The following is a 26,510-nucleotide window of genomic DNA, read 5'->3' as shown; positions in this document are numbered from 1 at the left end:
TTTTGCCAGTAACGTGTTATTTACCATAAAGTAATTCAGAGTCATTCATACCACAGTAACCAGAGATGATAATATATTTGTAAATATATAACTTTCTACAGGACTAACTATAATATCTTTATGTAAAAGTCCAGAGCCTCTGAGGATTATCCAAGTATTTATATCTTCACACAACCCAAAGGTCTCCATCGCAGTGTTCATGAAATGCTGGGTTTATCCATCTTCTGGGTGGGCCTACGGTGGAGATTTCCCTGTGAGGGAGCTGGTGGTGACCAGCACCAGAGGGTCTAATTCAATCAACATTACGCCAAATGTTTAACAACTGAATATAATAAAAATTAATTTGTGCCCAGTCAAACATTAATAATAATTAATTAATAACTTATTCTGGTATTACTTTAGTTTTTAATCAAACTTTATATATTTTGTTTGTTTGTTCTAAACTCACCAGATCCAAACAGTAACTCCCTTTTATAGAAATGAGATTCAAAACCAGTTTAAGGAGGCACTGGGTTCAAGATTGGAATCATGTTAAAGTTCAATATAAGAAACTTATTCAGATAATTTCAAAACAGAAAGCTTAATATTCAAATGATAATATCTGCAATTTTCTTGTTTTCCATGGATGTAGAAAAAAAATGATTTCAGCTCGAAACTGATTTGAAACAGAGAGAAATCTTCGACAGCGGAACAGTTAAAGGTAAATGTCCTCTGCCGGAACAACAACCGTGTGACACCAAGAAAGGAAAAGCGCGTGTGTGAACTGAGCAGAGAGTGTGGGACCGAAAGAGTCAGCTCATCACTGTGGTGTTAGCGGCTTTGCACCGACTCCCCGAGCTCTCTGTAATACTTTACATTCATTGATAAGAGAGAGAGAGAGGGAGGGAGGGAGGTGCGTTAACAGTCCCGCTCTGGCGGAGCTTTATCACGTGACACCAGGCGGAAGTAAACAAAGGAAAGGCGCAAATGGCGTTAGCTTTTCACGTGTGTGTCTGAGCGCAGAGAATGTTGTTGTGTGTGAGCCGAGTGTGTGAGCCGAGTGTGTGAGCCGAGTGTGTGAGCTGTGGCAGTAACAATGCCTTCAGTTCAGTATCTGAGAGAGTTTATCAACGAGCGACTAACTGCTGCTGCTGAACAAATATTCTTGGAGTTTGAAAAAACGATCGTCCAGTACGAGGAAGAGATCGACCGTCAGCGCAGACTGCTGGATATCACCTGGAAACCCCAAATCAAACTGCACAGGACAGGTGAGTGTCACTCTGAGGGAGGATCCTAATCACAGCTCTGCGGGACATTTATGATTGTGAGGACTTTTTGGAGATGTGAGCTAACAAAGAGCAAACAGAGGACAGGACTGCACTGTGCTCCATTCAAACAGCAGGCGCTGAAATCAGCCTGGATTTGAGTGTTCTTTATGTAACAGCATAAAGTTAGAACTGTGAAGGTATCACTTTAAAAGAAAATGTAATGTAAAATACCCTCATGTATGTATGCATTAAGATCAGAGTACAGATGCAGATACAGCAATAGAAGTCCTCCTGTGGGTCTCCAATAATATGAATGCATCAGTGTCATTTCAGGCAGCTCATGGTCATTTTCATCACAGACATTCTGCTGATTGTGTTCTCAGTAGCTTGGTTTGTAAAAGTTCAGACTCAGAGTGTGACTTAGCGTTGCACTTAAGTGCAGCATATAGGTTGTTGCTTAGTAACAAGGCATCAACTACGTTGCCTTTCATTATCCCATCCATAAACAGAGACCAGTACTTGCTGAGCGTTTGTGTTGTGAGCTTGATTAGATGTAGGAAACATAAAACAGGTTTTCACCTTCAGATGTTTAAGCACTGAGGATGCAGCCTGGTCATGTACAGGTAGATCCACCCTCTCAGTGTCAGGGCTTTCGTGCACAGGAACAACATCAGCATAAAACAGACACTATGGCTGTGTCTCAATTCAGGGTCTGCAGCCTTAAAGGCCGCATTTTAATGCCGATTACGTCACAGCGGCGCGCCGAAGGCTGTCCCAGTTCAAAGGCTGCTCGAAATGCGGCCCTCAAATGTGTCCTTCATTTACCTGAATTTTAAGGATGTGGCGGTGTAGACTTCGTGGCCCAACATATCCCAGACTTCATAGTGTGGCAGTGGGTGTGGATAATTTTGCCGAAAAAAAACAGCCGAAGAGTAAACTTGGAAAAGTAAGTACTGAATATGATGTCACTTATTTATGTGCGAATGTTTAAGAACATTAAAACATTACTGTTGGCCACATGTCGGCAAAGTTATGTGACATTAGTGATGTTTGTACTTTCAGCGTTTACTTGGTTTTAAAGCCTCTACTTCTAAATATATATATTTAGTCGACCTTAATCTTACAGAGAATGTGATGATTTATGGATAATTAAAGTCAGTCATATATCCACAAACACAACAAGCTGAAAGTCAGTGATGCTGCTCAGTTTGCAGTCCTGAATATGACGGCACAAGCAGGATTCACTGCACTGTTAATGTTAGCTATGTTATATTGCTGCCTCTGTTCGGTGGTGTCGAGCCAAACGGACTTTAACGTGTGTTTGAACGAGCTGACGGTTCACTCGTTAAGCTGAAAGAAAGATGCTTTAATCACAGGAGTCACACATGTGTCCACTGGACCATCTGGGAACTCTTCTTGTTTAGCACTCGTAATAACACAAACACTAAATCCTCCTTCTCTTGTGCTGTTTTGTAGCAGTGTATACACCTGAGACTGTCACCTGTCTGTCTGTCCTGCACTCTCTCTCTGTTTCTTTCTCTCTGATTGTGGAATAAAAGTATGAACATGTATTTATAAGTTACACTTGTGTTTGAATCCTGCAGCTTATCACACATTTGATTTCCATGTGTGACGACTGCAAGTGTCCAGAGTGAGGACAGACTGAGGGACCCACTGCTGCACATCATCTGTGAGGCTTTGCACCCCTGATGATCCACCAGGACAAACTCAGCAGTGTGTGAGGAAGAGGAGGAGGAAGAGCCAGCAGCAGCTGACAGATGGAGAGAATAGACAGACTGTTCCCTGTTTGTGAAGGACTGCTAGGAAAGTTTAAAATGACTAATTGTCTGTCCTGAATCAGTCTTATTAGGTAATGTTCAAATAATGTTATCATCCCAGTGTTTTCAGTGTGGGAGAAAGTACTCAGGGCCTTCAAGTTACACACTATGAAAGGCAGCAACAAGTTTAATATTCAGAAACCTAAAGTATGTATCAGCAGCAGAATGGAGCTAAAAATAAATGTTTGTTTCAGTTCTATGAAGCTTTGAGTATTTTGGATTAGTAGCACTGCTGTGTTTGTTGCATCATATTGCTGTAACTGTTTATATGCTTTATATATTCTGAGCTAAGTTGATCTATAGTGTTACATCATATTCTATAAGGATGTTATGTGTTTGTAGACTTTCTGCCCAGTTTGACCCATTTAGCAGAAGTCAGCCTGTTTAAGGCTCTGATATCTATTCTGTATGACTTAAAGCAGTTATGACATGGTCTGATTTTCTCACCCAATAAAGTAATATTTCATATATCAGTCTGATCTCCATTCTATCAGAAACAGTTATCACAGCTCGTACATTTTCTTTTTATACATGTATGTAAGCATTGAGCCAAATTTAGTAATGCCAACATATTGAAAGAACAATGTTTGTCTCTTATATATAATACATCTGTATATACACTGTCAGAGATACTTGTCTTTGAGTGAAGATTTAAGGTGATAGGAAATATAAATAAGTGCAACTTGAATCTTTACTGAAGCTCAGTATTTGGCACAGAGTTTACTGCTGTAGTAACTAATAATGATTAATATAATAACTTTAATATTGCCCATATTATATTAACATTACCAAAGTGAGATGACTTTAGTCTCATGAACAACATGAGCTAATTGTTATTTACTAGCTAATCTTAAATGACTGTTCAGTACAGAAATGAAGCCCAACAATCATGTTTTACAGTCCTGTGGTCTCGGCCTCAGATACTTATTAAATCACACAGAGCTCATGTAGAGACAAATGAACAAAATATGTTCTCCTTCATTTCTGTCAAACAAAGCTGTATGAAACATTTCCAGTATCATGGTTGCTAGGCAACCTGGGCAGCGACGGAGGCTAGACCGTCCCCTTTCACAAGCCTCGCACTTCCGGCCTTAGCAGTCTTTGAGCACGCAGCCCTTGAGGACCGTTAGGGCTGCAGAACCTGAATTGGGATACAGCCTATGAGACCCGTTCAGACTACAGGTGAGAAACAGCTGCTGATGTCTGGTAATCATGATAATCTTATTGTCAGTGTTTGAGTCACCTGCTGTACTCGAGAGTGTAAAGAGCAATGGGAGAGAAATCGGGTGAATTTGAACAAGAATTTGTTTTCAGGTTGTTGCACTCTAGTTATAGTATTAGTTATTGTATTGTCTCATTACTTGTCATTTCTGTTTATTAAAAAAACAAAAAAAAAACCAACAACTATTTATTATAACTTTAAGAAAAAAATTTGTTTCTTCATTATTTTTGTTTCTTTTCACTCTGGACCGTGTGTACATAATTTCGTTCCACCTCATGTTAACGTGTGATGCAAATGACAAATAAAGCTCCTTGAATCCTTGAATGAATGTGCAGCTTTGAAACCATGTACTTACTGTTTGCTAACCAGACCTCAGTTTGTTTGACAACAGTGAAGATTTCAGCTCTGACTAGAATTCCTTTAGTGTGTTTCTGTGTGACACATTATAGAGTGCTGTGGAGCCTTATTTGTGTTTGAAACAACAATCTGCCTGCTTAGATCTCTTCTTTACATTTCATTTACATTTGGAGCTGGCTTAGATCTGGCTTATCGAAGACCAAGAAGCGGCTACTGCTGTTCAAAATCCCATAAGGCTGGCTGACATGATAGACGATTGGCAGGGCTGTGAGAGGGCTGCTCGATTATGGCAAAAATGATAATCACGATTATTTTCACTGAAATTGAGATCTCGATTATTTGACGATATTTATTTAACAATAACAATGTATTGAATAATGGCTTTAAAGATTGTCAAAAAATAATATAAAATGGTGTGCAAATACTGATAACCGTGCAAATGTTTGCAATATAAAAAATAAATGAAAAATGTAAACATTAATGTTTAGTGAACTTCAAACTACTGTATAATATTTATGCATACAAATAACCAAACATCAAGGCAAGCTGTGTAGCCACAAAATGCACAATTGCGTCAATCTGACATTGAGGTATGTCAACTAAAGTTGCTGCCTGAACAAAAATAAAATTAAACACTGAAAGTAGTACCTTTTATAAGAAATAAATAAAAACTAGTAGGCCCGAGTCCCATACAATCTCAAAATGGCTCAACAAAACATGGTTTCTGAAGAGGTTCTGTGATAGCTTCCACCACCCCAGTGGGTCTTCCTCTGTGTCCAGGGTCCCTGCCTGGAAGTAGGCCTGAAGCTCAAAAGCTATGGCCTGTTCCAGTTGACGAGCATGTTCTGCACCTGGAGCTGTGCTGTGAGGGGCCTTAAAGAAGCTGCTTAGGCCCTTTTTCATCTTCTTTTGGTTTGATGCACCATCATCAGCAACCTCCGTGTTACCAACGGGTGTCCCCATCACTGCAGCCTCCTTTAATGGGACAAACATAAAATGACAGCAACACAGAATGAGGAACCAGTTTTATCTGTCTCAGGTTTGGCATTCTAAAATACAATCCTTAAATAATTACTATAAATAATACTAAGATAGATAGATAGATAGATGTTTAGTATCTTTATAAATACCATGATGGACTTCATTTCCATTGTCAGTCTGGCTTTTATTGTCTCTTGGCTGATAGTATTCTCCTCTTGATGCATTTTGAGAGGTCTGTGTCATCATCTTGCTCAGCCAAAATCGAGTTGTTAAATAGGTGGAGTGTTGGTTTTATAAAAGACACACTCACATATTTCTCTCCAGAAAGTGCATCAGTGAATTCAACCAGAGGTCCCAGGGTCTTGTTGATGGCCTCAAGGACATCAATGTCCTGCCATGAGGGGATGAGGTGCCTGGTTCCTCTGTCTTGGGAGAGGACACGGGCAATGGCCTTCTGCTGCTCAAGGACTCTGGAAACCATGGCCTGCCTAGATCCCCATCTGGTTGGACACTCAGTCTTTAAGGAGTGGTCTGGCAGTTTGAGGTCTATCTGTGCCTTTTTCAGCTCTCTCTTTTTTTTCCAACTGAATGAAAAGGTGCTGACCACTTGTTTGCAGACTCCCACTGCACGCTCAATCCTGTGATCTTTCATGGCTCTTTCTATAAAAACATAAAAAATATAAACAAGCATTATCTGGATGATGATTGTCATTTCCTTGAGTGTGATGAATAAGAAAAAGTGATGGTAGCTTATTTATGTGTTTGTATAATTCATAGAAAATGTGTATGACTGTGAGAATGAATAAAAGTATCTCTGAATTTAAATCGTTTTTTATATATTATATTCATTCGAAGCATTATGTTGTATACTTATTGAAAGAAAATCACATTATGCATCATATTCAGTAGGAATTAGGCCTACTCACCTATGGCCAAATGTAATCTGTGCCCAAAGCACTGGAGCCTCATCCAGCCATTCAGTTCTGCAGCCAGTATGACATATGCATTGTTGTCTGTGGTTATACAGACGAGTTTACTCTCCTCCAGATCCCACGTAGCCAGTGCTTGTTTCAGACCTGCAGCTATGTTCTGCCCTGTGTGGTCTCCTGGGAAAAATGATGTCTGGAGACATTTCGTTTTCATGTTGAAATCCATGTCAATGAAATGTACCGTGAGGCTCAAAGGCTCCATGGTGCGGCTTGACCACAAGTCCGTTGTGGTGACAAAATATTGGGCTGTAGCCACTTCCTTTGCGACACCATCATGACACTCATCATATAAAGCGGGAATCGCCACTCGACTAAAATAGTGACGAGATGGCAAGTTATACCGTTTGTCCAAAGTGTTGATTAGTTTCTTAAAGCCGGTGTTAGGGTTCAATGTTGAGAGAAGAATCCATAAAAACCACAGATCCAGGCGTGTGCAATTTAGACGGCATTTTAATGAACACATGTGTGAGTTCAACAACCCAATCAGTGTTGAACTGTCTTTCTCATATTCAGACAACTGTTTTATGGGGTTAAGAATTGTACAGCCCCCTTTTCTGTTACTAGGCAGATTTACGTCACACCAAAACCACAATGACTTTTAACATAGAACATCATCTTCGTGTCGACGGCTGATGCTTCCTGTTAGCCATATCTTCGCTGTCGCTTATCTCCCTGGAACATCAGGTGCACTTCCTGTAGAAAATGTCACTCATACAGGCACAACTTCTGCATTTCTGCCCTACCAAAATAGATCTACCATGGTGTGTATGTGTGTGTGCGTACACGTGCGAGGGCGCGTGCATGCTGTGTACTGCGTACGTGTCATGACCTCTCACTATTTGTCTGTCTGTACGTGCAGAGTTTGCATCTGCTTTCTGAACCTTAGTTGACCTCAACTTAAGCAACTTGAACTTTCCCCTATCAGTGATCCCTCTAACTAAGTGTGTGTTAATCAACGATACATGCATAATAACACCCTGCTCTTTGGCTTGCACTCACTCTGCTTTCGGTTTCACTTCTGCAAAACATGCTCTGCAGACGCATTTCCTGTCTCATTTTGGCACAGAGAGTATTTTCCTGTCTCTGCCCTCTACACAGAGATCATAAAAGCATTAATAACATTTAACTTATAGATTCAACTCAACCATTTAAAATGGTTCTTCTTTGGACCTGTAATAAAGGCTAATATAATACCAATATGTTTGAACATCTGAATGCATCTGAATGCAACATCCCTATTAATACTGAAATGTTAATGATGATTAAAAAATAGCAGCAAATAATAGCAGGAAAATATTTCTATTCCTCTCACCGGGGTTGTTCACTGTGTTAATTGAGCAGTGGTCTTTGGCGAGGAAAAACGTTACCGCGTTTGTTATCTCCTTGTGTCTCTGGGAGCTGGTGGGATATTTAGTCGCGTCGTACAGGGTAGCGTGAATGGAGGTCTGTGAGGATGAAGCAGGTGTTGTTGAGTTTTTCTCTATGTTCCTTCATTGTTTGATCGTATGTCACTTTGTGAGCGCTCTTCAAATTTGTAGTGTTGCTCTGTGGTGCAGCTGCAACACCGTAGCAAAGTTTACACACTATATCGACTTGATCCACGTCTGACTCCCCGAACCCATAATGTTTCCACACCACTGAAGTCGTTTTACCTCTCTTTTCAACCAACGGCATTCTTTCTTTAGCAGCCATTATCCTCTCCTCTCCAAATAACGTCTGCTTAGCTTTCCTCGGGTACTCTTAATTGATGTGACGCGTGTTCGAAACGCAGAGAGGTGCGCTCGATTTTCCACCTCGCGAGAGTAAAGCATGAGGGAGGTGCTAAGAATCGGCTCAGTCATTTTTAATGATCGTTGAAAGCCCAGATCGTAATCGAGATTAAAATTCGATTAATTGAGCAGCCCTAGCTGTGAGTACTCAGACTGTGTTTTGAACGCAATATGGATAAGATCTTGGAGAAGAACAACGGGAATTGAGATAATTGGTGACCAGTGATGGACATTAGACCAACTGTAAAAACTGGATGCAGTTGTTCTCACTAAACCCAAACATTCACCATCTTCACTCATGCAGCTATCCCACTGGCACCAGCTGAAGGCCTGCCAAGGTCGAAGCCGACTGGAACAACAAATTCTTCCCATGATTACAGGATTGTTGTCAGAACTCTTTGTCCCTCCTTCAAGGCCACCTGGGTCCACTGGAGACTGTTGACCTTCGCTTAACCGGGCGTGATGACACTTTCTCTCAGCTGAACACGGGATACACATGCACACACACGAAACATGTACACTGACGCTGATACGCCCTCACTATCACCCTCCCTCCCCTGAATCCAATGCCTCCTCCCATGCTTACCTCCCATCGGATGTGGACACCGGATCAGCTGGAGGCGCAATCGAAGATTGCAGCGGTCCCAGATCACCTGTACACACTGGAATATTCTCCCATGTTGCTTGTCTGTGTTTTATTGTGTTATGGTTTGTTGATATCTGTGCATTCCTGTATTATTCTTTTGTGTTACACATTTCACTGTTTTTTTCCCCCTTGCTACCTAGCCTGACCTGTCTCCCCAATGTGATGTTTGTGTATTGTATGTACGGTCGGCAAGGTCTGTCATCTTGGTTGTGGGCAACTGCAACTGACAAATAAAGGCTCTCTCTCTCTCTCTCTTTTATAATGTCATTAGTTGTCTTTTTTTTTTCTTCCTCCAGACGTCCCACAGCAGCCTGTCTGTAAGGAGGAGGAGGTTCTCATTGAGCTGCAGCTCTGTGACCAGGAGGAGCCAGAACCTCCACAGATTAAAGAGGAACAGGAGGAACTGTGCAGCAGTCAGGAGAGAAAGCAGCTGGAACTGAAGGAGGAGACCGATACCTTCATGGTGACTGCTGCTGAGCAAAGAGACCACAGTGAACCAGACAATGATCGGCTCATCACTAATAACTCCCCTCTTGCTGAGAGCCAAGATCAGGGAAGAAGCAGGAGTGCAGATCCAGGATCAACGAGAAATCCAAACATAAGTAAAAATGCAGAAAGCTCTCCTTTGTCAGAGAGTCGGTCCAGTACTGGTGCAGGTACAAAGTCGTTAAAGTGTGATGTCTATGAACAAACCTTTATGCATGAGTCCCAAATGACTTTACATAACAGAGCTCACACAGGTGAGAAGCTGCATGTTGGTAACTCTGCTGGGAAAGGTTTTAATCAGAACGGTGCTGTGTTGGAGCGCGTGAGAGTTCATGCAGGTAAAAATCTCTGTAAGACTTGTGGTAAAATGTTTTCTAGCCAATCAGTACTTAGAAGGCATACACAGATCCACACAGGTGAGAAGCCATATTCCTGTAAAACATGTGGGAAAAACTTTCGTCGAACTTGTCATTTGACCCGTCACATGAGAACTCAGACAGGTGAAAAACCGTATCCTTGTCAAACATGTGGGAAGAGTTTTCTTTCAACAGATCATTTAAATATCCATGTGAGATCTCACACAGGCGAGAAACCGTATCCTTGTCAAACATGTAGTAAACAGTTTTCTACGTCATCGTCACTTAAACAACATGTACGACTCCACTCAGGTGAGAAGCCGTACTCTTGCAAAACATGTGGGAAAAGTTTTCGTCACAATAAAAGTTTGTTTTTCCACATAAGAACTCACACAGTTGAGAGGTCACATGTTGGTAACACCTCCAGTAAAAAGTTTTCAAATTCAACATCACTTAAAAAACACAGAAATTCATTCAGGTAAATAGCTGCATTCCTGCAAAACGTGGGAAAAGTTTAAATTCTCATTTGACTAGCCACGTAAATGTTGAACATCAGCTATTTTCTCCTGCTGAGAGCTCACACAGGTGAGAAGCTGTAGTCTTAACATATTTTTAGAAAAGGTCAAATATTTGGAGCCAAGTTTGACACAAATGTACAAATTCATGCTGGTTCAAATGTTTTTGCTTTTGGCTTGAAAACCTGTTCAGACTTCTACAATGATTGTTTGACTGTATTACATGTCGCAATGTGTGAACTAAATCTGATGATACCTGTCATGTTGAAGCTTTTTTATTCGTCAGGGAAAATATGATAAATCTTTTTTTGAAATTGATGGCAGCAACAGGTCTCAAAAAAGGTTCGATAGAGGATTCAAGAGGCTCAGCAGTCCCCCTGGTCTTTGTTGTGTTTTTGGTTTTCTGATGCTCCAGAGGTTTCAGTTGGTGAAAGGTCTGGACTGCAATAGGGCTGCGACTAAAGATTACTTTGGTAGGCGACTAATCTGGCAATTTGTCTTTGATTAGTCAACAATTATTTCGATAAATCTTGTCTCCGCTTCCTGTGGGAAGACTTCCTGTTCTAGGCTTTAGTACCTCACCTGCTCAGGTCTGCCCACCTGTGAGTATCACCCTCTTGTCTCGTCCCACAGAAAATTAAAACAATGACCCAGGAGACATAAGAATTTGAAAATAATCAAATGTATTTTTAACATCAATACTTAAATATTTAGTCCTATTTTACTCAGTAGGACTGTCCAAATAAAAATGAAATAAATACAAATATTAAGCAATATGAATTAAAGTTCTAGTAGTATTTAAACCAAAAATTCAGCTTTAAAGTAAATAAAAAAAGATTTTGTTTTCCAGTCCAAAATAACAAGTTTCCAAAGTTTACAGATGATTCTGTTTTGCTGTTCGCACTGCCTTCTTCTTCGTTAGTATTGAGTGCAGTCTTGGCAGACAACATAGGTGACACTGCCCCCACAGCTTCCTGTAGTGGGTTTTAGTTTAAATTAAAAAAAACAACAACAACATTTATGTGGTTTTAAGATGTGACAAGAAATTTCTATGTCAGTGTCATCGATTATGTCGACGAATCATTGTAGCCCTACAAATTAACCTCACTGTTTTCAAAATGCTCCTCCACCTGTTTTCTTTAGCACCACTTAATTCTCCAGCCTTTGTTGTTCCATCTTGAAACATCTCGCTGCATTAAAGTCAAAACAAGTTTATAGTTTTCTTAAAATTGTAGATTTTTTCAGCATTTTATATGTTTTTTTTTTTCTGTTCTATTTTGAATAAAATATGGGTTTCTGAGATTTGCATTCTGTTTTTATTTCTATTTTACACAAAGTCCCAACTGTTTTGGAATTGGATTTGTATAACTGCTAACCCAGCTTTGAGTTGGACTCCTGCTGAAGGACAACATTAAATCGTTGAGAACATGGTTCGATCCTGGATTGTAGTCCAGGAAAAGAATGTAGACTTTGTTTCTCACACAAACAGTTTCCTCTGTGTCTGCTTTAGTGTCCTGAGATAAAATCATGCAGTGAATTTAGTTTTTCCTTTATATTTCTGTAATAAAAGTTTGTTTACTTATAATTTTGTATTTTTTATTTCTTTGTGTCTGAACGTTCCTACAGTTGGTTTGTGGTTGATGTGGATTTGCTGCTCATGTGAATCCTCCCACAGTGTTTCATTAGCAGCTGTAACCACAGTGACTCTGATAAAACAGGAATTAGCAGAATCCATCTGATATGAAGCTGTGCTTTGAATACCACTTCCCTCCTCTTTGAAGAGTAGTCAGATATCTGTGTTCAGGTTTTTGTACAGCCTCTTCTACACTTTGTATCACTGTGTTTCTAGAGCACAGTAGTAGAGAGCTGTGTCTGCCAGGGTTAGGGCTGTTATGGTCAGATTAGTTGATGTAGGTGATGTTTCTGATTTATATCCATTATCAGGAATATATTCATTGCCACTCCATGATCTTGCTCCTTTCCAGAGTATAAACTGAGGAGCTTGAACATCAAAATGATGTCTGTACCAGTAAAGTAGTGGAGTGCTATCACTTGTCTGATAGCTACATGTGAGTTTGACAGATTCTCCTTCTGTTTCAGTGACTTCAGTTTGTTGAGGAGTGATTGAGTCTCCAGCTGTGAGTCCTGGAAAAAGAAAGAAGAAAAGTAGTGAAATGCAGTCTGTATATCTGCTTAATGCAGCAGCTTCAACTAAACTTTAATCCCTGTTCTTAAACTCACCTATAATGTGAGATAGAAGCAAAAAGAGGTGCAGCAACATGTCTGTGGAGTTATTAAAGCCAGACAGACAGCACATGAACAATGTTCTTCCACTGCAGCACAATGACCAACAAATAATGTCATTGGATGAGCTCAGGTTCAGTGGGCGGGGCCAGTTTAATAGCTGAGCCAATCAAATAGTTTTGTGCTTCCACAGCAGCTCTGTCTCTGTCTCTGATCTTTACTGCTTCATTTCTCTGTTGTCTTTGTCATCAGTCCAATGACACAAGAATCAGAGGTTTAACAGTGTGTGGCTCCCTCTAGTGGATGTTGTGGAACAGCTTCTTCCCCACAGCTGTCAGACTCCTGAACTCTGCCTCCTGACATCTGACCCACGTTAAACTCATGAACTGAACATACACACACCCACAACCACTAGCACTTTACCACTACTGTATAGTTCTGTGTAAATATCATTCTGTACATACGATAATTTTTAATCCTACAACTGTTTATAACTTGCATAGTTCACATTTCTGTATAACTGTATATCTCAGATTTCTGTATAGTTTTTATTTCATATTTATATCCTGTTCATAGCCTGTACATAGCTTGTACTCACTACAGCCTGTACATACTTATAGTTATAGAATATTCATAACATACTTCACACCGTGTACATGATAACATACCATAATAGACCCATTTCTCTAATATACTTACACATCTATATTATTGCTAATATATGTTGTAATATATCTATATCATGGCTAAAGCACTTCTGGATGGATGCAAACTGCATTTCGTTGCCCTGTACCTGTGACATGTGCAATGACAATAAAGTTGAATTCTATTCTATTCTATAATTTCCTTAGGGGTTAATAAAGTATTCTGATTCTGATTGTTTCAGGATGACCTGCCATTATCCAATCACACATCTGCTTACCTGTATCTTTGGCTCGTTTCTCCTCCTCCTCTTTTCTCTTTTTTCTAAACTGACCACCTGATGGCTTTAAACTTTTCTTGTCCATCTTCCATTGGTTTAAATTTTGCACTCCAGTATGAACACCCATCCCTCAACCCGAGGATCACCACAACATAACCTAATAGACCTACACCTTAGTTCACAGATTCACTTTGTCTAAGGTTTATTTCTGGGATTTCACACAACCCAGGATTCAAATCATGAATCCATAATGGGCTTGGATTTACAGCATTATGAATGAAATGTGCTCTATTTGGAAGCATCAAACTGTAAATTTTAAATTGTTATTGATCCCTTTACTCCTGGTCCTCAAGTGTATACTTATTTTCTTACTCTTCTTATATATATTGTTTGTTTATTTGCACTGCTGTAACTGGAGCCTCGTCGTCTTGTCTCTCTATATACTGGACTGTATGTAGCGGAGATGACAGTAACGTTTACTTTGACTTCAGCAGCGAGCAGGCGCACCGAGGGCTCTCGCGCTCACTTTTCGCGTATAGAATTTCGGAAAAAAAACATCGGTGCAAATTATAAGTCTGTATCATAATGTCTGGTGTGTTTTATTTTGTTTTATTTTGTGAGTTGGTTATTAGATGCTGCTCCAGCCAGCCAGAGAATCCCCCGCCGCCCCGCCCTCTCCTCCCTGTGCCACAAGCAGCAGGTGCACCTCGCAAACGGAGGGCGCCCTTACTCCCAGCAAATGGGCGATAGAAAATCGATCGGTGCCTATGATATTCCCAATATGCGCTGGCATGACGTTGGGGCAGCATGAGTACAAGCAATTTATTAATTAATTTATTTATTTATTTGCCGATGCCCGTGATGCCGCCCCCCACCACGATGCCAACACTTAATTGGTTTAGGTCTTATTTGTCATATAGAACTTTCTCTGTCAGCCTTCTCGGTTCCGAATCGTCTTCTGCTCCTCTGTCATGCGGCGTCCCACAGGGCTCAATTTTAGGGCCACTGCTCTTTTTACTGTATCTATTGCCTCTGGGTTCCATCCTTAGAAGGCATGGGATCTCATTTCATTGTTATGCCAATGACTGCCAAATTTATTTGCCACAAAAGCAGAAGGATGGCATCTCCATAAAACCTCTCTTGACATTAAAGCTTGGTTGGCTCTAAACTTTTTAAATTTCAATGAAAAGAAAACAGAAGTGTTGGTGTTTGGACCTAGTGGTCCCTGTGAGTCCTCCTCTGTTGTTTTAGGATCCCTGGAAGTCTATTTTAAACCTGTTGTTACTGACCTTGGTTTTAAGTTGGACAGTGATTTTAAATTGGACAACCAAATCAGAGCAGTGGTGAAGTCCAGTTTTTATCATTTAAGGCGAGAGTGAAATCTTATCTTTCTAGGCAGCACCTTGAAACAGTGATCCATGCTTTTATTTCTTCCCGCTTGGACGACTGTAACTCACTTTATGTGGGGGTCAGTCAGTCGTTGCTCTCACGTCTGCAGCTGGTTCAAAATGCGGCTGGACAACTCCTAACAGGAACTCTTTAAAGAGAGCATATAACCCCCGTGCTAGCCTCTCTGCACTGGCTGCCTGTGTCTTTCAGAGTTAATTTTAAAATTCTCATGTTTGTTTTTAAATGCCTTCACAGTCTTGCCCCGCCTTACCTCTCTGAGCTTCTTCATCCCCACATACCCTGTCGGTCTCTCAGGTCAGCTGATCAGCTGCTCCTGGAGGTACCGAGATCCAGGAGGAAGCTCAGAGGGGACAGGGCCTTCTCTATTGTGGCTCCAAAATTATGGAATAATTTGCCCTTGCACATTAGAGAGGCCCCTTCACTGTCCACTTTTAAATCGCGTCTTAAAACCCACTTTTTGGCTCCTTGGCTTTTAACCTCAGTGAGACTTAGTTTCTCTTTTAATTGAAGTAGTTATTTAATTAATGATTTCACTCATCTTTTATTTGGTTTTATTATTTATATCTCATGTAATTTTATTTTACAGTTCTAATGTACAGCACTTTGTGTCAGCTGTGGTTGTTTTAAAGTGCTTTATAAATAAAGGTGATGATGATGATGATGTCATTGTAGGGTCTTTACCTCACAGTGTTAAGCCCATTGAGGTGACTGTTTGGTGCTATATAAATAAATTTGTATTGAATACAACCATGTTACTCCCTCTACAGCACAGAGTTCCTGTTGCACACTGAGAAGAGGACATCAGAGATGAGCAGTATTGCAAAAAAGTAATTAGATTACTGTTACTTTCCCGTACCCATGCTGCATTACTAAACTGTGACTTTGTTTGTGAATGTGTCTCATGACAGTGACGTCTGTGGCAGCAACAGACGTGTGCAGATCAACATGGATAATATGGTGTGATGGAGAGAGTACGAACACGCAGCGTTTAAAGCGTGGAAGTAATCACATTACTTTGAGTTTGAGTCTGTAAAGAGTGACAGAAACATTAGCGTCCGCTGTACACTCTGTGTGGGCAGAAAACTTCCATGGGAGGAAGCAATTGAGGAAGCATTTGAGCGTAAGAAGCTGCACTATGCCGACTTGGCAGCTGAGGCAGAGGACAGAGGCTGGAAGATCAAGGTGTGCCCAGTGGAAGTGCAGTGCAGGGGCTTTGTGGCCAGTACAACAGCAAAACTGCTTAGAGAGATTGGGATCAGAGGACAGGTGCAACGGCAGGCTATAAGAGAACTAGCTAACACTGCTGAGAGGACCAGTCACTGGCTATGGTTAAAAAGGACTGACATCACTTGGGCAGCTAAAGCACTCAGCTAACCACGAGAGAAAAGAAATATTCTGCTCTTCTTCCCTTTTCTGGGAGGCAGTGGGGAGGTAGAGAGTACAGCCCGATCCGGCAGGGAGGTGTGGGAAGCCAGATCGGACGCCTCCCTTCCGGCTCTCCTCTCTGCTCTCTCCTATCTTGTCCCTTTTGTCTTACTTCTCTCTATCAACTTTTCTATGCTTTTGAAGAAGTGAGGCTCCATAAATGCTAAAGAGGTAAGTATCATTTCTCAGTTGCAGTAGATAGAAATAGATAGAAAGTAAACTGTAGGAAACTAAACAAAAGAAAGAAGAGAAATAACAATTTAACATAAATCAGTGACACACTCGAGGGCCTGATCAACCCTGGCAGGGCCTCCTTGGATGAGGGTGTCTAGTGATAATGGCTGAAACACCTGATGAATTCAAGGTCCACTGCTGACGATGTGTCCCAAATTTTAATATGATAAGCTAGATCGATCTCTAATCCCTAAACCTAACCAAGGAAGAAAAATGGCAGATTAGCCTGAGTAAAAGACCGAAAGTTGAGGCACACAACGATGTGTGCTGCTGGCAAAATTTCTGGGCTGCCTTTCCTCATAACAGCCGTCCCTCAAGAGTCTCTCCATCTTAAGCAATGCATTATCAGGGACTGTAACATCTAGTCCTTTTAACTGAATCTACAGCAAAAAATTAAACTTCAAATCTGAGCGAGCAGCGAGCGTGCTGCCACGGGAATGTGACAATCACAGAGAGACTCCCGCATCCCCCCACTGACATGACCGCTGTGGGCAAACCTCCACCCGCCCCACTCCTGCTAAACAGGTGAAAATAGATTTAAGAGCGACAGGACTGAGTGCTGCTGAATCTTTGATTTTATTTATTTTTGCTGTTTTACTTGCATCTATTTGAAAGAGTGTAAACACAAAACTTTATTTTATTTTATTTGCTGGAATATTCAGAAAATAGGTTTAAATGTTAAACACATTTCTTCAAGTCAAAGAATTTAATTTTTGCTTGATGCAATGTGCATAAAGTTAAAAGATTAATACTAATAAAACAAATTTTAGAAAGAGACTTTTTCATTTGATTCAGTTTTATATGATGGATTATGGGCTAAAGGTCTATTTCTTTATTACGTACTGAGGTTATGTATCATGTTTTTTAAAAGTAACTAAGTAATAAGTAACTAATTACTTTTGAATATAAGTAATCAGTAAAGTAACAAGATTACTTTCTTTGAGAAGTAATCAGTAATTAGTAACTAATTACTATTTTCATGTAACTGGACCAACGTCTGAGTTATTATTTGCAAAACAGACTCCTTACAGGTCCTGAGCTGACAGCTTCATGATACCGGATTGCAAAGGGACTAAAATACATTGTTGTATAAACCTTGATGTCCCGAGGTCATTTGTTCAATGTTCTTTGATCCGTGGTTGTTGATCAATGGTCATGACAATTTGCATATTAATGATAAAGGAACTGACTTCACAGTCCGTTGTTCATTCAGTGGTGCTAGTTTCCGTAGTTGTGCAAATGTACTGTTTATAAAGTTGACGAAACCTACAGTCAGCTGAGACTGAAGAAGTCGCCTGGATGAGTGACGAATCGTTTCTCACACTGAAAACGTCCAGATGAACAGAATCAACTTTTTGGAACTTGGTGTCCCAGCTTTCAATCTGTACACAGACTGTTTGAAAAGTTCTTTCTTCAAGTGTTATTGTGAGAGTAAAACTGAAGCCACAAAAATTGATGCTCAACACGCTCAGTTTGCTAAATGTTTCATATCAGGCCAAGAAAAACTCTTTATGAGAAATACTTAAATAATAAATCACCAGAGTTTAGTTTCTGCTCTACTTTCTTACTTTAGACTCACAAAACTCACAACAGCACTTAATGATTTACAGTGGACTGAGTCACGTGTCACACTAGTGAAGTGGAATGAAAAGAAGGGTTTATATCCAACCAAAGCCCTGGGCTTTAACAGTGTGTGGCTCCCTCTAGTGGATGTTGTGGAGTATTCTGTTGTCTTTGCTCCAAAGGTTTTTGTACAGAGTTTCGGTGTTTCCTGTCACTGTGGGCCTCACAGCACAGTAGTACACAGCAGAGTCAGTCACTGCAGCAGAGGAGATCGTTATTTGTCTTTGATCATCAACGACTTTGAATGACACTCTGGAGAATTCTCGCTTCAATAAATCTCCATTTCCCAAATGAGAGATCAGGAACTCTGGTGGTTTTCCTGGATATTGTCGATACCAGAAGAAATAATCATTGACATTGGCTTGTCCAGAAAATCTGTAGGACAGAGTGAGAGTGTTTCCTTCTAAAGTGGACTCTTCATCCTTGACTGCAGTGAGCTGATCACAGCTGACACCTAAATGAAGAGATAAATGTTGTTAAAGACGATGTTAAACTGTGAGCGCCTGTTCCAGTGATTTCTAGCAAACAGATCCTTTAAAGACATTTCTTCTTCCTGCTTTAACCGACCTGTTAGTGTGATCAGAAACAAAGGAAACATGAGCCAGTAATGCAGTGACAGCATCTTCCACACACTATCTGTTCTGTATGCTTTAGATATTGAATGTATCTGACAGTGGGAGTCCTTTTCTGCTCTGCTCTGTGACAGTGTTGCTCCTCCTTCAGCCTCTTCCTCCTCTCATATCTCTGCATGTCCAGCTTCATCTTCATTTAGCTGCAGAAAGTTGCTGCTCATTGGGTCGATTTGGTGAATCTCACATTCAGACAGTTTGTTCATGCTGAAATGTCACGTTCACCTTAATGTGAGCACAATGTCTACTGTCTTTAATAGAGCAAATAATGTCAGGTGCTGCTACCAGATATTCATAATAATAAATTTGTTTTAATATTATTTATTTGAAGTGAAGTAGTAGTTATGTAGCAGACATTAGTAAATGTCTCTAAGGTTGTTTACACCAGGGGTCTCAAACTCGTGGCCCGGGGGCCACTTGCAGCCCACGTCACCCCTCCTTATATATATTGCAATTTGGCCCTTAAAGTGACTTTTTTGTTAGGGAGGATTTGTTTGTTGTTGAGTGCAATGTTAAAATAAGTTCTTTAAAAGCCAAAAATGATTTGATATGAAGCCAATATGAGCAAAGAGTACAAAGATGTTGAGGTGTGAGTTCAGTGAGAGAGTCAAAAACTAATGTGTACTCTTATGTCTGCATTTTTATTTTGTTAAATACAAACAAAATGATAGCAGAAGTGCTGCCACGTGTCTGAACAGAAAGAGAGGACCGATGTGTTTATTTGGTAGATCAATGAAGGCTGCAGTTAGTGAAGAGTGGGAAAAAGAAATGTGTGTTCATGTTTGCTGTTTTGTCTTATAGAATATTTGAAATTTAAAAAAACAAACAGAACACTACATTTTCAGAAATAGTTGTGGATGTTTGTTTGTGTGTTTTTGTACTACTTGATCACTAAAGTAACCCTCCAATGAGATGACAGTGCCAGCAGTGGCCCACAGCTCATTTAAGTTTGAGACCCCTGGTCTACAGTGTGCAGCATTAAACATGACAGAAAATCTGATAAATAAATTGATTTTTTAATATAAGGAAATATTTTAGTAAGCAGTCTCTGTTGAAGTAAAAAAATTGACTTTTTCGCTGTCACCACAGTTTCTAGTGGAAGTAGCTGATATAGTCATGCATCGTGTGCCATGTCATGATCCAGAATGGCGGCTACATCACTGCATTAGCTATAAACACCTGTGAAGTAGCCCACCTGGGAGGGTTGGGGTTAGCAGTATCTGTCTCATGAAATCAGCTAATCCAGGTACATGTGTGTGGTTTATTAGGTGTGTGCACACAGAAGGAGGACAGGGAGCACACATGCTTTTCTGTAAACTCAGCCATTTAGTGCAATAACATTCATCCACCCTTCACTGTCATGAAGTATACTCACTCTACGTTTGGGAATTTATGATTTTGACTAAAAACAATACTAGCTTTACCTCATGTCATTTTCTTTAGCCTACATTTTTCAGTGTTTGCTCCCTTGAATATACCACCAGTAAGAAAAGTGAAGGTTGATTGTACCACATAATATTGATTATATGCTATCATAGCGAGAAAAACAGTTTTCACTTACCTTGATTACAGGTACCTGAAAGGGTTTGAGTTTGTGTCACAGTAGGGTAACACCCTGATACAAGTCACCAGAAACTATTTTAAGCCGCTGGCAGGGAGACACGTCTGGCTTCTGTCTGCCTACTTTTGAGTAGGCAGGCTAACTCAGGCTCCTTCCCCACCAGAGAGGTGACATTCCATGTTCCAATTGCCAGTCTTGGTAGCCAGGGATCGGTCCACCAGGGCTTCCGCTCCGCTCCTAGAGGTTGGGTGCATATATTGCACCCACCCTTACGCCACCTCCTGCAGGTGGTGGGCCTGCAGGACGATGGGCCCATGTCCCGTTTTCAGTCTGGGCCCGGCTGGGCCCCATGGACTAAGGCCCGGTCACCAGACGCTTGCCCATGAACACCCTTCCCCATGCCTGGCTTCAGGGCAGGGCTCTGGTAACCCTATCCAAGGAAGGGTGAACTGTTCCCTTGATCTTACACTCATAGGGGTCTTCTGAATCTCTCTTTGTCTGGTCCCTTACCCTGGACCAATTTGCCATATGAGACCCTACCAGGGGGAAAAAGCCCCCCGACAACACAACACACAAACCCCTCCACCACGATAAGGTAGCGATTTGCAGCACTGACAACAAGTGGAAACCTTTTGTGCATTTCAGAGAATCATGTTCAGTTCACTTTTGATTTTGTTGTCTCCTTTAGTCCCTCCAGACATCCCGCAGCAGCCTGTCTGTAAGGAGGAGGAGGTTCTCATTGAGCTGCAGCTCTGTGACCAGGAGAGGAGCTCCAGTCTGGGCCAGGAAGAGCCAGAACCTCCACAGATTAAAGAGGAACAGGGGGAACTCTGCAGGAGTGAGGAGGGAGAGGAGCTTGGATTGAAGGAGGAGACTGATACCTTAATGGTGCCTGCTGCTAATGAGGAAAGAGACCACAGTGAATCAGAAGGAGGCTCTGCTGTAGCTGAGAGCCAGGATCAGGAAGAAAACAGGAGTGCAGATCCAGGATCAACTGGAAATAAAAATGAAAGTCAAGAGTTTCCTCCCAGATCAGGGAGTCAGTATAATTTTGACACAGCTAAAAAGTTTTTAAAATGTGATGTTTGTGGAAAATGCTTTAAAGATAATTATGAAATGAAACGACATTACAGAATCCACACAGGTGAGAAACCGTATTCTTGTGAAATGTGTGGGCATCGTTTTAGTCAGAAGAGTACTTTGACTGTCCACATGAGAATCCACACAAGTGAGAAGCCGTATCCATGTCAAACATGTGGAAAAATGTTTACACGCAGTAGTCGTTTGCTGGAGCACGTAAGGTTTCACATAGGTAAGAAACCATATCCTTGTAAAATGTGCGGGAAAATGTTCACACGTAGTAGTTACTTGTCGGTGCACATAAGAACGCACACAGGAGAGAAACCGCATCATTGTAAAACATGTGGGGAAATGTTCACCTATAGTAGTCAGCTCTTGCGCCACATTCAATTCAATTCAATTCAATTTTATTTATATAGCGCCAAATCACAACAAAAGTCGCCTCACGGCGCTTTATATTGTACAATAGATCGCACAATAATAAATACAGAGAAAAACCCAACAATCATATGACCCCCTATGAGCAAGCACTTTGGCGACGGTGGGAAGGAAAAACTCCCTTTTAACAGGAAGAAACCTCCGGCAGAACCAGGCTCAGGGAGGGGTGGGGCCATCTGCTGCGACCGGTTGGGGTGAGAGAAGGAAAACAGGATAAAGACATGCTGTAGAAGAGAGACAGAGGTTAATAACAGATATGATTCGATGCAGAGAGGTCTATTAACACATACTGAGTGAGAAAGGTGACTGGAAAGGAAAAACTCATCATGGGAATCCCCGGCAGCCTACGTCTATTGCAGCATAACTAAGGGAGGATTCAGGGTCACCTGGTCCAGCCCTAACTATATGCTTTAGCAAAAAGGAAAATTTTAAGCCTAATCTTGAAAGTAGAGATAGTGTCTGTCTCCCGAATCCAAACTGGAAGCTGGTTCCACAGAAGAGGGGCCTGAAAACTGAAGGCTCTCCCTCCCATTCTACTTTTAAATACTCTAGGAACAATAAGTAGGCCTGCAGTGTGAGAGCGAAGTGCTCTAATAGGGTGATATGGTACTACAAGGTCATTAAGATAAGATGGGGCCTGATTATTTAAGACCTTGTATGTGAGGAGCAGGATTTTGAATTCAATTCTGGATTTAACAGGAAGCCAATGAAGGAAGCCAAAACAGGAGAAATATGCTCTCTCTTTCTGGTCCCTGTCAGGACTCTTGCTGCAGCATTTTGGATCAGCTGAAGGCTTTTCAGCGAGTTTTTAGGACATCCTGATAATAAAGAATTACAGTAGTCCAGCCTGGAAGTAATAAATGCATGGACTAGTTTTTCAGCGTCACTCTGAGACAGGATATTTCAAATTTTAGAGATGTTGCACAAATGGAAGAAAGCAGTCTTACATATTTGTTTAATATGTGCGTTGAAGGACATGTCCTGGTCAAAAATGACTCCAAGGTTCCTCACAGCATTACTGGAGGCCAAGGTAATGCCATCCAGAGTAAGAATCTGCTTAGATACCATATTTCTAAGATTTTCAGGGCCGAGTACAATAACCTCAGTTTGATCTGAATTAAGAAGCAGAAAGTTAGCGGCCATCCAGGTCTTTATCTCTTTAAGACATTCCTGCAGTTTAACTAATTGGTGTGTGTTATCTGGCTTCATGGACAGATAGAGCTGCGTGTCATCTGCATAGCAGTGAAAATTTATGCTATGTCTTCTAATGATGCTGCCTAGGGGAAGCATGTATGATGTAAATAGAATTGGTCCTAGCACTGAACCCTGTGGAACTCCATAATTGACCTTAGTGTGTGAAGAGGACTCTCCATTTACATGTACAAATTGGAGTCTATTAGATAGATATGATACAAACCACTGCAGTGCAGTACCTGTAATACCTACAGATTGTTCTAATCGCTCTAATAGGATATTATGGTCAACAGTATCGAACGCTGCACTGAGGTCTAGCAGGACAAGCACAGAGATGAGTCCACTGTCAGAGGCCATAAGAAGATCATTTGTAACCTTCACTAAAGCTGTTTCTGTGCTGTGATGAGCTCTGAAACCTGACTGAAACTCTTCAAATAAGCCATTCCTCTGGAGATGATCTGTTAGCTGTTTGACAACTACTCTTTCAAGGATTTTTGATATGAAAGGAAGGTTGGAGATTGGCCTATAATTAGCTAAGACTGCTGGGTCTAGAGATGCTTTTTAAGTAAAGGTTTAACTACAGCCAGCTTGAAGGCCTGTGGTACATAGCCGATTATTAGAGATAGGTTGATCATATTTAAGATTGATGAATTAATTAATGGCAGGACTTCTTTGAGCAGTTTTGTAGGAATGGGGTCTAAAAGACACGTTGATGGTTTGGAGGAAGTAATTATTGAAGTTAACTCAGAAAGATCAATTGGAGAAAAGAGTCTAACTTAACATCAATGGTACTAAAAGTAGCTGTAGATAATATTACATCTGTGGGATGATTATTGGTAATTTTTTCTCTAATGATAAGAATTTTATTTGTGAAGAAGTTCATGAAGTCATTACTAGTTAACGTTAAAGGGATTGTTGGCTCAGTAGAGCTCTGACTGTTTGTCAGCCTGGCTACAGTGCTGAAGAGAAACCTGGGGTTGTTCTTATTTTCTTCAATCAGTGACGAATAGTAAGATGTTCTGGCTTTATGGAGGGCTTTCTTATAAAGCAGCAAACTATTTCTCCAGGCTAAATGATGATCCTCTAAATTTGTGACACCATTTCCTCTCCAGCTTACGAGTTATCTGCTTTAGGCTACGTGTTTGAGAATTATACCACGGAGTCAGGTACTTGGATTTGAGGCCTTAGTTTTCACAGGAGCTACAGTATCCAGAGTCGCATTTAGTGAGAAGGTAAAATTATTAACAAGATAATCGACCTCTGTTGGAGTAGCGTTCAGATAGCTGCTCTGCTCTATGTTGGTACAGAGCATTGAAGATGATAACAGTGGGTGGATTATATTCTTAAACTTAGTTACAGCACTTTCAGAAAGACATCTACTGTGATAAAGTCTACTCTCCACTGCTGTGTAATCAATTATTGTAAATGTAAATGTTATCAGGAAATGATCAGACAGCAGAGGGTTTTCAGGAAACACTGTTAAATGTTCAGTTTCTATGCCATATGTTAAAACAAGATCTAGAGTGTGATTAAAGTGGTGGGTGGGTTCTTTTACATTTTGAGAGAAGCCAATTGAGTCTAATAACAGATTAAATGCCATGTTGAGGCTGTCATTTTTAGCATCTACATGGATGTTAAAATCACCCACAATAATTATTTTATCTGAGCTGAGCACTAAATCAGATAAAAGTCTGAGAAATCAGAGAGAAACTCTGTGTAAGGCCCAGGTGGACGATAGATGATAACAAGTAAGACTGGTTTCTGAGTTTTACAGCTGGGGTGGACGAGGCTAAGCATCAGGCTTTCAAATGAATTAAAAGTCTGTCTTGGTCTTTCGTTAATTAATAGGCTGGTGTGAAAATTGCTGCCACACCGCCCCTCGGCCTGTGCTTCGAGGTTTCTGGTAGTTAGAATGACTCGGGGTGTTGATTCATTTAAACTAACATACTCATCCTGCTGCAACCAGGTTTCTGTAAGGCAGAGTAAATCGATTTGTTGATCAATTATTAAGTCATGTACTAACAGAGACTTGGAGGAGAGAGACCTAATATTTAATAATCCACATTTCACTGTTTTACTCTTTGGTTCAGATGTGGATACTGTATTGTTCTTTCTTTGTGATTTTTTATGTTTAAGTTGTTTGTTGCTGGCTTTTAGTTTGTTTTTTGTCTTTTTGGGAGCTGACACAGTCTCAATGGAGATGGGTTTTTGGGGGGGTAGCAGGAGGAGAGAAGCTGCAGAGAGGCGTGTAAGACTGCAACTCTGCTTCCTGGTCCCAACTCTGGATAGTCATATTTTGGGGGGACATGAGAACTCACACAGCTGAGAAGTCTTAGGGTATGTTGGAACTAGAGATGCACGCACTAAATAATTTTTTGGCCATTTCAGATTTTTCTCTGGGTTTCCTGCTGGCACTGATTTTTGATAATTGATGTTTAACTGAGAGCATATAGAAACACCAATCAATGGTTTCCTCTGAACTCTGGATAGATTCGATTGATGAAGGTGATTTGTTAGGTTTGTAGCTACAAATTCAATTCAATTCAATTCAATTCAATTTTATTTATATAGCGCCAAATCACAACAAAAGTCGCCTCAAGGCGCTTTATATTGTACAGTAGATAGCACAATAATAAATACAGAGAAAACCCAACAATCATATGACCCCCTATGAGCAAGCACTTTGGCGACAGTGGGAAGGAAAAACTCCCTTTAACAGGAAGAAACCTCCGGCAGAACCAGGCTCAGGGAGGCGGCCATCTGCTGCGACCGGTTGGGGTGAAAGAAGGAAAACAGGATGAAAGACATGCTGTGGAAGAGAGACAGAGATTAATAACAGATATGATTCGATGCAGAGAGGTCTATTAGCACATAGTGAGTGAGAAAGGTGACTGGAAGGAAAAACTCAATGCATCATGGGAATCCCCGGCAGCCTCGTCTATTGCAGCATAACTAAGGGAGGATTCAGGGTCACCTGGTCCAGCCCTAACTATATGCTTTAGCAAAAGGAAAGTTTTAAGCCTAATCTTGAAAGTAGAGATAGTGTCTGTCTCCCGAATCCAAACTGGAAGCTGGTTCCACAGAAGAGGGCCTGAAAACTGAAGGCTCTGCCTCCCATTCTACTTTTAAATACTCTAGGAACAACAAGTAGGCCTGCAGTGCAAGAGCGAAGTGCTCTAATAGGGTGATATGGTACTACAAGGTCATTAAGATAAGATGGGGCCTGATTATTTAAGACCTTGTATGTGAGGAGCAGGATTTTGAATTCAATTCTGGATTTAACAGGAAGCCAATGAAGGAAGCCAAAGCAGGAGAAATATGCTCTCTTTTCTAGTCCCTGTCAG

The 26,510-nt window shown here is 40.8% G+C and overlaps 2 protein-coding genes across 3 annotated transcripts in view; both read left to right on the top strand.

The window, feature by feature from the left end:
* Positions 1-26,510, top strand: part of LOC120434305 (zinc finger protein 570-like) — a 488,395-nt gene that overhangs the window by 255,954 nt on the left and 205,931 nt on the right. The gene's annotated exons all lie outside the window — the stretch shown is intronic.
* Positions 729-25,535, top strand: LOC120434300 (zinc finger protein 664-like). Of its 2 annotated transcripts, XM_039602142.1 has the most exons (3): positions 732-1,247; positions 21,143-21,918; positions 25,473-25,535. In XM_039602142.1, the coding sequence occupies exons 1-3, from the start codon at positions 1,076-1,078 to the stop codon at positions 25,500-25,502; spliced, it is 978 nt and encodes a 325-aa protein (XP_039458076.1). In that variant the 5' UTR covers positions 732-1,075; the 3' UTR covers positions 25,503-25,535. The 2 variants fall into 2 exon arrangements, with proteins under 2 accessions (XP_039458074.1, XP_039458076.1); XM_039602140.1 differs by lacking the exons at positions 21,143-21,918; positions 25,473-25,535 and adding an exon at positions 9,346-11,944 and having other exon boundaries at positions 729-1,247.

This window comes from Oreochromis aureus, linkage group 18 (genome assembly GCF_013358895.1).
Source record: "Oreochromis aureus strain Israel breed Guangdong linkage group 18, ZZ_aureus, whole genome shotgun sequence".
Taxonomy (NCBI): domain Eukaryota; kingdom Metazoa; phylum Chordata; class Actinopteri; order Cichliformes; family Cichlidae; genus Oreochromis; species Oreochromis aureus.
The sequence above is the reverse complement of the archived record's forward strand: the minus strand, read 5'-3'. Positions and strand labels throughout refer to the sequence as shown.